General features: G+C 48.9%; 1 protein-coding gene across 3 annotated transcripts in view; it reads right to left on the bottom strand.

Annotated features, from left to right (window-relative positions):
* Positions 1–3,513: 3,513 nt before the first annotated feature.
* The window catches only part of GBF1 (golgi brefeldin A resistant guanine nucleotide exchange factor 1), a 103,106-nt gene continuing 92,957 nt past the window's right edge, over positions 3,514–13,662 (bottom strand). For 2 of the 3 annotated variants that reach the window (XM_057375142.1, XM_057375140.1), the window contains 14 exons: positions 13,424–13,495; positions 12,433–12,527; positions 11,839–11,992; positions 11,414–11,636; positions 10,080–10,240; positions 9,523–9,769; positions 8,931–9,130; positions 7,843–7,993; positions 7,374–7,504; positions 6,922–7,023; positions 6,236–6,349; positions 5,820–5,997; positions 5,477–5,614; positions 3,514–5,157 (listed from right to left, as the gene is read on the bottom strand). In XM_057375142.1, coding sequence (XP_057231125.1) covers positions 4,871–5,157; positions 5,477–5,614; positions 5,820–5,997; positions 6,236–6,349; positions 6,922–7,023; positions 7,374–7,504; positions 7,843–7,993; positions 8,931–9,130; positions 9,523–9,769; positions 10,080–10,240; positions 11,414–11,636; positions 11,839–11,992; positions 12,433–12,527; positions 13,424–13,495 — 2,253 coding nt within the window. In that variant the 3' untranslated portion in view covers positions 3,514–4,870. The remainder of the gene's footprint in view (positions 5,158–5,476; positions 5,615–5,819; positions 5,998–6,235; positions 6,350–6,921; positions 7,024–7,373; positions 7,505–7,842; positions 7,994–8,930; positions 9,131–9,522; positions 9,770–10,079; positions 10,241–11,413; positions 11,637–11,838; positions 11,993–12,432; positions 12,528–13,423; positions 13,496–13,662) is intronic. The other variant, XM_057375141.1, reaches the window with a different exon arrangement.

Below are 13,662 nucleotides of genomic sequence, written 5' to 3'. Positions count from 1 at the left end.
GGGCCCGCCCCGTCCGGCGGCAGCGGGGAGCGGGACGGGCCGGGGCGGCCCCCGACGCCACGTGGCGTCCGCGCTGCCGACCGGGGGGAGCAGGACAGCGGTGGGGAGGGCAGCGGGGAGCAGCACGGCACAGAGCCAGGAACGCCGGGCTCCGCGGGGCGGGCGGCCCCAGAGCGCGCTCGGCTGAGCCGCGGCGAGGGACAGGCTCCGGCAAACGCGGGGGAGGGCAGGCGAACACCCCTCCCGGCAATGGGGACTGAAACAGCTCTTGCCAAGGGTCACGCGGGCAGCGACAGTCGGCTGCAGGTCTGGGGACCTCACTGCCCTCAGCTCCAGGTGATGCTGTCTCTGCCTGAACACCGGCCCCGGGCGACATCTCAGAAGCTGTGGGCTCCTGCAAGCGTGGCCCAAAGGGCACTGTCACAGGACRAGGCAGGAGGTACTGTAACAGGTGGGGGCCAGGCAGAGAACACCTTGTTCAGTTCATTCTTCTGCCATGGGGCTCAKCCATCCCTTCTGAGGACAAGGCTCCGTTTGTACCCCAATAGCGAGTGACCATGTGTTCTCAGTAAATGGCCGCTGCCACACTGCCAACCACCGCCTGCGCACACTCCCGACCCAGTTAGCCTGACCTCTGTTCCCAGGCGCTTTCTACAACCAGGGATTAAGTTTAGCAGCCAACCATCAAAGCTGCTGCCCAGAGCAATTTCCATTTTTCTTACACGGAAAACGWGAGAAAAGGAAGCACAACTTTCCCCGGCAGAGGAGCCGGGCTGTGGTAAGGCCACAGCCATCTCATTTCCCTATTGGGAACTCGGCAATAACCTGCCCTCCTGCCCCGTGGCTGCTTGTGGGTATGTTCGCAAGTCCCGACACATCCTGCATAGTCGAAGGGTGCTTACACCTCTCGAGCATGAAGCGCCTGGTGCTCTTAAAGCCTTCTGCACAGAGGATCTGCCCGGGAACAGCAGAGGCCCTGGCCCGTGCGGGAGAGGAGCCCCGGCTGCCCRGCACCTCACCCCGGCCAGGGTGCTGGTTACACAAGCGCAGGAGCAGTACTGCACACTGGGACTTGTAGTCTTGGCAGATCTCATTGTCCTCTGCCTCCTCAAGGCCTCAGAGTCTCTCCTGTCTGTTCAGCCCGTCAGTTCGGGGCAAGAGTTGCAGTGCAGAGCTTGGCTCCAGAGCCGGCCGTGCTCCCGGAGCTGCCCCGTGCTTTCCCGTCCTCCAGCGGGCAGCGGGCCGGGCCCTCTCTCCCAGCAGCCCCCACAGCCCATGGGCAGTGGGAACAGTGCCCGCTGYGCCGGGGCGGCCGCCTGCAGCAGCCTTGGCAGGGYTYGGAKCACTCCAGGGCCACGGGCGAGCAGYASAAGCCCCGCCGGGCTGCCTTCTGCGCAGCTGGGCCGAAAGAGCCGGGCACCCTGGCCTCAGGACACATCGGGCTCTTTAACAGGCATACGTTTTTCCAGATGAGTTCAACAGCTGGCATTTATAGGAGTGAGGGTAACTTCTAAAAAAGCCAGCTCACTGTTGATACTCCATGGAAATATTTCTAACAGATCAGATCTTATGAGAATGCTCAGATACAATTTTTAAATTCAAACTAAAACCATCAGTGTTTCTGYTTCACAAATTTCAGCCAGATACATGTTTTATTACAGTGAGGGCTTATCTCACTAGGAAGAATATCAATGAGGAAAACACCAGCTTGCCARTGAAGTGTTCTTCTAGCACATGCTAAATCCCAATACCTATTTCTATTCTCTTTTAGCAGTAGAAGTCCTTGATGTAAATGGGAACAGAAGAGGAGGTAAATCCAAAACACAGGGATGTCTGTTCAGCCTCCTCTGGAAAATAGTGAGTCAGACCCTCAGTAAAAATGAGAAAGAAGTCCAARACTAGAAAAAAATACATGCTAGGACAAATCTGAGGGGTACTGTTGTAAACATCACTCCATCAGCAGCCAGTAGTAACATGACTGGCTTTTATGTAATTTAACTTACAAACAGGTCAAGAGACTTACTGATAAACAAATCAGGGAGCACATGCTACCTGTCAGTTGATTCTGATCTCCTTTCAGTTCAATACTTTCCCTGATATTTTTTKCTCTGTAACATTAAACCTCACTATTGCAAAATCCAAACAACRTTCAGAGAATTCTTTTTCTGGTTTTCCAGTCCATTCCTATTTACAGTCTAGTGAAAACTGTTTAAAGTGCAATTCTGTCTGTCTTTCCAGTCAACATTCCTTCCATACTAGTCCCACTTCCTGCAGTTTCCTTGGGCTTTTGCTTTGCACCATAATTGTCTGAATTAAGACATAATGCTCTCAGTAGAAACTGGGTTTGCAAACACAGGTTAAAATAYAGCATGTGCCCAAATCTGAAGGCAGCTGGCAAAACGGAGCTTTGCTATTAGCTGACACCACTCCAGCAAGTCAGAGGACCACCTGGGGATCAGAAGGTGACAGTCCTGACATTGAGGCACTTGACAACGGAGCAATGGTTTACAAAGAGTTAATCATCTAAAGCTTTCAACAAGCAGAAAAGCAGAAATATATAGAGAGATTCCGTAAATAGAAGTCAGACAAGACAGCGGGGATGGATACAGAAGGGCCATGAGAAGCATAAAGACTCAAATACACAAATGAAAATATCCAAGTAAGGGCTGGAGGGACACAACCTACAGGCAGTTGATGGTGAGGAAGAGACAGCTGCAGCAGCAAAAATATTCCAGGAATGGTAGAAATGGGGTTAGGAAACCAGGATTTATTAACAGGACTTTCCTAGTATGCACATTACTCTTTCATTATGCAATATTTAGATCTTTTCTCATGCAATTCAAACAAACTCCCAAGTTTTTAACCCCCTTATTAAGTTTGTAGGAGTCTCTTGGAATAGGGCAGGCACTGGTGTCTCACGCAACTTTAATGACACTGTGGCACTGCGCGGATCTTCCCATGAAACAACACAGAAAATACCAGGAGGGAAGTGTAATTGYTCATATGCTTGGCAAACACCAGCCCTAGAATAGCCCAGCATATCACACCCTGTCCAGCTCTGAGTCCTGTCCATGGAAACAAGGATTTCTYCCTCATCAGAGAATCACCAATGTCAGCTGAGTTGTCACTGAGGTCCRTGTTCTGATTCCATGAGCAGGTGTGCAGATCACCTGCCTCTCAGTACTCATCTCTACCCTCACTCACGGTGGTGCATGAGCACAATCAATGTAGCACCAGAAATTTTACAGCCCACGTGAAAGTCTTRCCTTCTGCAAGAGCAACCACACTATTACAGCTCTGCTCTGTCCATTAGTCCCTACTTAGTCCCTTGATGGCCAACCTCCACTGCAGCTCCCCCATGAAGAGACAAGTCCCCCTGTGCTCCCTCCAGAGTGCTCTGTTGCAGGATCTTGGTATATGGAGCCAGGGCRAAACACCTTGACAAGCAAACTCACTTTACCCAAAGCTCTGAGCCAAAGTTCCATGACAAAAAAGGAGAGCAACACTGCAACATTCATTTACAGGATGTATTTATTACACTGTAAAAAGTCCATTTGATTTGTAGCCATTTACTCTGTATGTACACTGGTTGTATTCCCACACCAACTGCAGGTTCCTCTCCATAGGGGATACACTGGGTTGGAGTCCCACCCATGTCCCTCCCAGTCACCAGGGGGATTTCCAAGATTGAAATTATTGAGAATTTTGCCAACTAGTCAAGGGAGGAGGAGGAGGATCAGCGACGCAGTGCTTGCCAGGCAGCCAGCTCTGCTCTGGACATGAGCAGGGGGAAGAGCGGGATGTCCTTGCGGCAAGGTGGAAGCACAAGAATCACTGCCAGGGCCTCGGCTGGAGGGGCATTCTGGGGTGAGAAGGACACGGGATCCCAACAACTAGGAGATGCAGAAGGGTGCAATCTCTGCAGAGCTTCCAACAGAAACCACTGCACACCTGCCGGGCATCTGTCACCAGGTGCCACAGATCCTCACATCTGTAGCTGAAGAGGATGTTCTCCTAAGGAAGGGGCTGGTCACCAAGAGGCCCCCACTGTGTAGTGAGTGGCAAACACATCACTGCCCTGGAAGTGCTGTGTGAGACAGGGCCATGGTACTCTGCTCTCAGCATTTCCTTCTCATCTGCTCAGCTAGGCAGAGCCTTCTGGATTTGCTCTCGCCAACCAGAAAGCCTAATTACATTCACAGGAGCAGGGATGAAAGCCACGCTTGCCCCTATCCGACTTGCCTGCTGCCTAATCTGTATCAGGCTTGGGGATTGCTGTCATCTGTGTTGCAGAAGGAAAGCATGTGCCAGCAGTCAAGAAGCTCCATGTAGCAAACTGGGAGCTGCACTGTAAGCAATCCATATTTCTAATAAAATTCTCTACCTGCTGAACCCAGGTGTGCCCAGAGCCCAAACAAAGCAGTGCAACCACAAGAGTGAGCAGGAAAGCTAGGGAATGGCTGGGGAATTGTCCAGGGACTGAACTGAGTAATCTTGAGAGGCAGCCCTGGACTGCAGCCCCTCTCTGGTGTGACATCAACAAGTTTTCCCYCTTTACCAGATGAACTGGTGGCAGCTTGGTCCCACGCTGCTGGGCACGGGCATTGCCTGGCCCGAGATTGCAAAGGCAGGAAGGAGACTGGTCAGTGGAACTGGGCACTCCTCCAAGGAAACAGGGATTTTTTGGCAGATTTCTAGGTGATGCAACAAGGGAGCAGGATGGGAAGTGCTCCAGAGGACTGTAGCAAYGGCCCTTCTGCTCAGGTTAGCATCATCTTTTAAAACAAACATGCCCACTATGAGAGAACATTTGGCCAGCATCCTCCACCCACAGAGCTTCCTCAGCAGACAGTTCTCAGACACCCTCCAATTAATTGACTTCAGAGGTTGTCATGGGGTCAGTGGGCCGTGGAGTTGCTAAGAGGGGAACAGGAGAGGTGGCTTCAATTAGGGCTGGGTTGAGAATGATTGGAAGAGTCATAGGTGGCACCCCGACCTGCAGAGGAGAGGCAAGAGGCTGCAGGATGAGCGGCGGCTGTGCTGTCGTAGGAGGTGTGTCTGTAACAGGGCTTGCCTTTGTTGAAGCTGATGCCGGGAAAGAGGGAGAGGCAGGGGTGCTGATGGTGGGTGAGGCAGGTGCAGTGGCTCTCTCAGACTCTGGAAAAAGGAAGAGACAAAACATGTCTTTACACAGGTCCTGACAAAGTCACCTAGCTTAAAACTAAGCAGGGCTGAAGATCAACTCAGAGGCTTTTTCAGACCTGCTCTTTCATACAAGGCCCTGAGGAGCAGGGGCAGATCACAGGCATTCTGCCCACCCCAATAACATCAGCAACAATTTACCCATCTGGAAGCACAACACTACAGCTCACAACACTACAGGCCCAGTCACCAGAAGTCATACTAAAGCAAGGAAAAGCAGATCTATGCCACCATGCTGGGAAGGTGATTCCAGAAGAAAGGAAACAGGACTCACCACTGACACCCAGATCACAAGGCTTCTCCAATGGAGCCCCATGGGTGGTTGGTCTCACCTCCCCGACAGGAGAAGGGGGCAGGGCAGACACTATTGCTTTCTGATGCTGCTGCTCCATCGGTATGTTGGGGACAGGATCTGGGAAGGCAAAACAGGCACTGAGACCACACACCAGTTTGCTCACTCCTTTCACCTCCCTCAATTTGCCCTTCTTGTGCCAAGTTCCCTCAGCCTCCTGCAACTTTCATTTCATCAGCATTGAGGCACTGTGGCAGCAGGGCACTGGACAAGGTACAAGCACTGGTCCAAACCTGAGTCCTTAAGGTTTCCCAGCCTCTCGTACCTTGGATGACTGTCTGTTTGAAGAGCTCATCCCGCAGCCGAGGTAAGAAACAGTCAATGCGCTCCCAGGTGATCTCCCAGAGATCTGAGTATCCTGTCCGTGAGTCAGCACTGTGGAATATCCCAGCCGTATCCATTACCAGCAGCATATTCTTCAGAGACTCTGGAATGGCCTCCAGCTATAATCAGAGACAGGACACAGAATGGACAGATAGCAATGAACAAAAGCTCAAAACAGCTGGTGGGCTGCCTTGGAAACAGAAGCTAAGGCAAGAAACCATGGAACAAAATGGTTTGGAAAGGAATAAAAGGTAAAAAAAAATCCCCGAAACCCCAAAGCAAATCAAAACATCTTTCAAGTTCAGAAGGTTAAAACACAATTAATGGTTGTCCAGAGAACTGCATCCAACACCTTACCAGTAAGTCACTGGAGCCAGCATGCATGTATTTGTCCATAAAGTCCAGGATTGTGAGCCACAGGGCAGCAAAGGTGGTGAGTGAGAGCAGTGGGGAGAGATGCTGCAGGAAGACCTAGGGAAAAACACAACTACTGTCAACAAGTARGATAAGGGCTGCTGTTCACTGACAAGCCAGTCTCGCAAATCTGGATTCCCCCTCCTTGTGGCAGGCTGGGAGCATGCACAGGGCTGGCCTGAGGATGACACAGACTTCCACTCTTCTGAGCTACATATGTGGAGGAGTGGATCTTGTCTCTTTTGTGGAAGGCCCCTACAGTCTGCACTACCACATCTTCCAGACCTTCCAGACTCTGCCTCAGGTCAGGACTATTAGCTTGTGGCATGCATCATTTCACCCCAAGAACAGACTGTCTTCAACTAATGCTAAGCGAAATATTTCTCTCTCTCTCCTCATAAAGTCTTCCTGACAACTTTTTCAAGGACTAGAATCATGGAGACAGTTCTGGAAAGAAAGCATGCCCCAGAGGCAGAAGCTGGTGGAGAAGCTCAGCACTGAAGACCGTCAAACTAGCAACCTGACACAGTTCCAGATGAGAGATGCTGAGAAGCAAACACAGTAAACAGTTTGATTTTCTTGAGGAACATGGCTTCCCCTGATCTTTCAGGTAGAAGAGCTGTGCTCACCTTGGAGAGTAGTGTTGAGGCCCTCATCCTAGTTTCTTCCATCCCACCAACATCAGCTGGGCTGATGTTCTCAAGTAGCTTGGTTAGCAGAGGGAACAGCACCTGTTGGATCAGACACATGGATATTTTAAGAGCTGAAAAATGACTGATGATATTCAAACAGRTAGCCTTACAGAAAGGCACTGTCTTTTGGGACTGGTGGCTTCTAGGCAGAAGACATGACCAAAGCAATGGGACATGCCCACGAGTGGATTCACTTCAATACTCCAAAAGGCTCTATCAGAAATCTAAGCAGAGAGGAACTTCTCACAGGACCAGAGTAGGGAACATCTTGTCTCTTGCAGTGAACAAGCTGCTCAWGAAGACAGTGCTGAAGTAGGACACCACACCTGCACACAGCTCTTCATGACAATGCTGCCCTGCCCACATGGCCATCCCAGCCAGGTGGTTACCTTGTTGAAGCAGGACTCCCATTCCAGGGCATCCAGGGCYTGCAGATCATGTACCAGGAGGGCCCGCTGCAAGTACGTGAGTGCTTGCATCCGTATCTGGCGTCGGGCATCACAGCACAGCCAGGCAATACCTGYGAGACAGGGATTCAGGGCAATGCCCACAGGGAGACTATCACATCCCCTCCCCCCAGTCTAAAGTCTAATGAAGAAACACTCTCTGTGGGAAAAAAAAAATAATTATACTTGTTCCAGGCCATGAACTGGCAAGTCTACTGCAAGATCCAGAAACATGCTGGCAGCTAACTCAAAGATATTTTTTTTCAAATCTGATCCAAGTTCTTTTACAATAACAACCCTAAAACAACCCTAAAAACAACCTATGCCTGCTTTCTGCAGCTTGTTCTTGGCTCCTCAACTTTCCTGCCATTACTGATCTCTGACTGCTTTCATTGCCAGGGGATGGCTTTACCCTGGAGCAAAGGACACCAGCAGTTGGACCATAGTGTTTGGGAATCCGCTGTGATCTTCCTGGCCGCTGTCTCCAGGTGTCGCTGCTCCTCCGCCCAGGAGCTGTAGATGCCGGCTGCTCGCGTGTGCAAGGTGTGCATRAGGTCCAGGAGCTGCAAGTACATGGCACAGTAAGAAACACACAGGACTTGAAATTTGAAGCAACTGTGATCTCTGCTGTCCTGCATACAAGGCTGAAAGGCTCAAGCTGCTCAGGCCTGCTTTCTGTATGTACATAAACATGCACAATTATAGAGGTGATGTCAGGCCCTGCTGTCAGTGCCCTCCTCAAGWAGTCAAGAGCCAGGTATCTTAAACAAGATTTTTGTCAGTTCATTAGCCATGTCAATTCCATCTTTGAGGAACACCCCTCCAGTCCTGTCCAAAGGAAGAATGGGCTCTTTCCTGGCACAGAGMATTGACTGTCTCAGGCAGAGGGATAAACCCAGTGATTCAGCTATGCTGTCCAGAACAACTCTGCAAMATTTTTTTCTTAACAAAAAAGGCATGTGAAGCACATGCATAGTTCAGTGGCCCATATGGGTGCATTACAGCACTCTAGTCAGTTTATTACTGAACTGAGACCCAACATCCTGGCAGTCAACAGGYCTGTGCCTTCATGCTTTTGAAGTGTCAGCTGGAGAGAAATTATTCCCTTAGCCCAGTCCTCTGTACTTGCACCTCCAGTGCTTCCGCCCACAGGGCTTTCCCCTTTCTTTAACCTCAGATGCCCTGTCAGACTCCGTGCAAATCCTACATGAACCTCATGCCTCCAAATGCCCTTGATTCATCTTACCTACTACAGTGACTCACAGCTTCAGAMCTCCTCCTTGTTTTTTCAGAGGATCTCTCTCTCCACTGCTATTCTGCTTCTGCCAGCACAAACCGCAGCCTTCCTCTTTTGCTGCWGAACCACATACTGCCACCAGAGCCACCCTCTGCCCACTAATCCAGGATGCAGCCCTCCCTTGCACCATAAAGAATTCCAGAGATTACCTAGCAAGGCCCTAAGAATGGGAAAGGAGAGGAGGAAATCCTTGCTATACTTACGTCCTGACTAACCTGTAAAGACACAGTGTGGTAGCTGGCAGGGATGCTCTCATCCTCGTCCTCATCACTGTGTGTGTGCGCCTGGTGCTGGCTCAAGACCCGGGATCGACGTGTGGAGCTCTCTTTTGGCTTCTTTTTTAACCGGCTGGATTTACTGTCATACCTGTGGCTCTTCCCTCTCTTCTCCTGGGACTTATAGCCTAGAAAGTAAAAGGCAACAACATTCCATATAATGGTCCACCACAAAATTTGGTGCTTTTCAACACACAGAGCAGCACCTTTTGATATCCYCAACAGAGGGCCCTGTCCTCTGAAATGACCACTACCTGCTTGTAGAGGACCCAGCACCCCTCGGGAACAACCTTGAGCAAGAGCTGATACTGCTCTCTCCACATCAAATCCAGATCTCCCCACCGTCCCAGGGAGGGGGATAAGAATAAGGTCCCCCTGTAAGCAGGAGACAGGACACTTTTCTCCTGGCAGACCATTTTCTTTGGGGTGGGGACTCAGGATTCCCTGACAGTGTATTTCACAGTCCTTGCTGACTGGCCACCCCAAGCCATTCTGGTTGTCAGGTGAAAGGCCATCTTACCCCCATTCAAGCTGGCCTCCACGAAGATACGTATCGTTTTGACACAAAGCTCGAAGTTCTCAGGTGTAACATGGGCAGCATCTCGCACGATGAAGGACAGGGACTCGACACATTTCATGAGAGACTTTGTGTCATGTGGGCCCAAATCCAGTCCCACAGTCAGGCTGTACTGGTTGACAAGAGGTGATGGACCCAGCCTGCTGAGCCCAGCAGTGGATCTGGAGTTGTCAATGTCATCTTTCCCCACCTGCAGGGCACAGCACACAGGTAAGGAGAGGGCAGCATAACAAGCAGCATCTTATGCACACACTGAAAGGGCCTTCCTTCAGAAGTCAACAGGTAATGTTTCTGTAGGGTCCATTTCCCTTTCCTCCTCATTTGCCTCAAAGCTTTCTCCTTTCTATTTGTGTCTCTCCCCATCCTCCTTTTATATTATTAGCTCATCCTCCTTTTACATTATCAGCTCTTTTTTTTTTTGTTCTCTTGTTCTTTCACTACCACACCCTCTGCTCACAACCATGGTAGGACTGGGTACCAGAARCCCACTGGCTACTCACCACTAGCCAACCACTGTTCATGACATCCACATCTGTGACTGAGCGATGCATTTTGCCTGGCTTCCCRTGGTCTGTGTACACCTCCGAGTCAGAGGTGTAGCCACGGTCCAGGCTCATGTCACTCGGATGATAGGAGGACACCTCACTGTCTGATTGAGCACCTTCAAGACAAAAGGCATGGGGGTTAGATCAAAGCCAAATCAAGAACTTGCAAGAGTAGCTGTGAATATGGRAGGAGCAATCCAAATTAGCCAGAGCAGCATCAACCAGGAACCATAAGTGRTTATTAGTTTGTTTCACACTGTCAGATCTACCTGCCCTGACATTTAGGATAACCTTAAACTTCACGTCCCACCATCTACAAACTTCACACCATCTACAAACTCGTCAGTAGACAGACAGACTTGCTGTGAACAGAGTGCACCAAACATTTTCAGGAGGTAGAGAACTAATGCTCCGATGTGCAAGGTGCCAAGTCAAGTGGTTTCCTCTATCATCAGACAGAAGCAGTAAAAAAAAAAAAAAAAAGAAGAAAGGAGAAAGTGAGGAGAAGATGTCCCATCATGAATCCAGAGGGCAAAAGTGTTTTAAAAAAATCATGTTTCTCCCATCTGTCTAGCACAAAGCATTAAGACCTAGCAAAGAAGTTCTAGAAAAGCAAAGAGGAAAACAAAGCCTTCTAGGAAAGTCTTTTCTTGCTCTTTGCTTTAGAAGTATGAAGATGTCAGCCTCAAATACACTGGCAGCTGGCTAAAACACAACAATTTGCTCAACAGACCATCCTTCTAATACAGTCAAGACCAGTGAGAAATAGTGTGTTGGTCATATGGGAATGGTTCAGACACTACTCATACAAATGGATTTGGAAATACAATTTTAAAGAACAACTCCTTTCATGGGAATCTTAAAATGGGGACAGAAAGGAGTCAGTCCCACAAAAGAAGCATGTATGACAGGAACAGCAGCTGGGTTTACATTACATGCCCAGATGAGAGATTGTAGTACCCAAGGCACTAAACCACAACCAGCAGAAAATGCTCCTTGGGTAGAGCAAAGACCTCCTACAGCTGCCAGAACTGGTATCACTTTTCCTCCCACTGCCCCCCAGGGACTAGCACCTGGATTGCTGCTCACTGAGTAGGAAGAGATGGCAGAATAGAGAGGAACAGACCATGAGGAGTGAACAGCAGGTGCTGGTCTTTAATCTTGCTAATGTAGTTTAATATCAGCTTTGTTTTCTTGCAGTCCCCTTTGCTAATTGAAAAGCCTGAGGAAGCAGCTGCTTATCTGGCAGGCAGGCATCAGATTTCCTAGCAAAAGCTGGCCTGTCTTACCTGTGTCATTATCTGCCCTTGCTGTAACCTGCAGGGCTGCGGGCGGCTTCACCCCAGACCCGATGCACTCCAGGAGGGTGAAGAGCGTGTACCAGTCATCCCCAGAGTGAATGTTGGCAGCATTGGTCTTCAGGAGTTCATGGAGGCCATAGGCAACCTCATGGCTAACTCTGGACAGCACGTTTGGCTTCATCATAAGCAGGATACGTAAYGAGAGGAGAACCTGGCCGGAGACAGAGACAAGAATAACAGACCCTATTAGTTACACTCCATTCTCCAGCAACTTCTCCTTCACTTAATTAGAGCTACTTACAACTGCTGTTTGCTGTTACCTGCAGCACAGAGAGGTTAAATATGGGACCGTCCAAGAGCAACCAGTTTCCTGTGTCACAAAACCCCAGTAACTGCCTTTAAAAGCCCCTTACCTGTGCACTGATCTCTTCTCGACGGAGCAGTCGAATGGCCAGTCTCAGCAGCCCCACCACTGCCCTCTCCACCAAGAAGCAGAAGTCTGTTGCATGGACACAGAGATGATAAAGGTGGTCTCGGACAGTTTGCCAGACACAAGTCACACGGTCCCTAGACACAACAAGGAGGAGGAAAGGGGTAGGATGAAGGATGTGAGACAAATAGGATCCAGCTACCTCTCCCACAACTCCAGGCAACCCAGTATTTCTTCAATGAMAAACTCCAATTGGGAGATTTAAGARAAGACATATACAAACAACAAAACCATCAAACTTCTTACTCATTACTTGCAAAGCAATCGGGGGGGGGAAATTCTCCCTCTGCATTTTAGTTTATATTCTCCAGATTTCAGGATATTAAGCACTAATTCATGAGCTAATAGCCTTTCTGTTTGCACATGCTAGAGTGGAATTGGTAAACCCTGAAATTACAGCCACATGCTGTTTCAGCTGGCAAATCAAGAACATAAGGAACTCATTCCGTGGACCCAGGCAGCAGCTGCAGTAAAGCAGGGACATTACAGTGAATGTGCATATATTCCWAGGTCATACCTATTCTCTAGAACAATCCGCAGAAGCATCTCCAAGCAGAAGGCCGCATCCTCTTCATCGTATGTCTCCTCATCAGGAGTCACAGAGATTAGAGCCTRGAAGAGCCATGACATTTTTATGAATCACAAGCTCCCAAAAATGGGGGACCAGCAGAATGCTTTGAGTCTGTACTCCACTGTACTGGTGAGGTCATGCATAATCTATAAAAAAAGGCATTGAATGGAGGTCAAGCTAAATCTATGGGAAAATTATGTATTTTTATTATGAAAGATGTAGTATGAACTTAAAAGATGTTAAACTCTGACAAAGTCTCTCAGAGGGAGAAGAATTCTGATATCCAGCAGCTTCTTGCTAATCATATGTAAAGCTCAGAAAAAGCAGGTGTACTTAAGAATGGCTACAAAGCTATTCTTCTCAAGCCATCATCTTGTATATGAAGGGAGAATTCCTGGCATGATAGGACTAGGAGCACAATGTTCCCCTGTGAGTGCGGTGACACTCCCCAGGGAGATGAGCTTCTCTAGCCCAAAGGCTCATGAGCCCAGCCTCATTATATCTCTCAGAGCAGGTACCACACTACCTAGGGACACACTGTCAAATTTTATTTCTGTACAGCTCTTGCCTCTAGAGTGGCCTTTCAGAATGCTCTTATTAGAGCACATAGCATAGGTGTACATAGCACACCTGAAATGAACACAGAACTACTTTCCAAATATCCAAGAAATACTTTCCAACACTTGCCAAGAGTTCTCAATGCTTTCAGAACGCATTCCACAATTTAATGTTTTCTTCTACTACCAGAGCAATTTGTGTCTGCCAGTACAGAAGTTACTTTTAGCAGGTGTACTAATGATTATTTTCACATCCCAAATAGTTTGAGGATGTCCTTTGAGGACAGAGGGGGTAGGTGAATACACAGCACGTATCCACTACCATGCATAGCATACTTGCTCCATCATCAGTCCAGTCCCTTGCCCAATATCTCTCTCACCTTCATGAGCTCCTGAAGGGATTCAAGTTGGAGGAATTTGCTTTCTGTGATCAACTTCTCAGGATCACATTGCTGCAAAAGACAGAAAAGATGACTTTGTATCAGAGGGATGTGGAAGGCATGCAAACAGATCCTCCAGAAACACATCATGTTCACAGGAAAGATATAGATAGTTGTTATCATCTGGAAGAAAACACCTTCCAACTAGATCACTCTTTAACATCAATTACTTTTAGCAG

The sequence above is a fragment of the Malurus melanocephalus genome, unplaced genomic scaffold, assembly GCF_030028575.1.
Source record: "Malurus melanocephalus ecotype Western Australia unplaced genomic scaffold, MMel_1.1 scaffold_240, whole genome shotgun sequence".
Taxonomy (NCBI): Eukaryota; Metazoa; Chordata; class Aves; order Passeriformes; family Maluridae; genus Malurus; species Malurus melanocephalus.
This window is presented reverse-complemented; position numbering and strand designations above follow the sequence as displayed.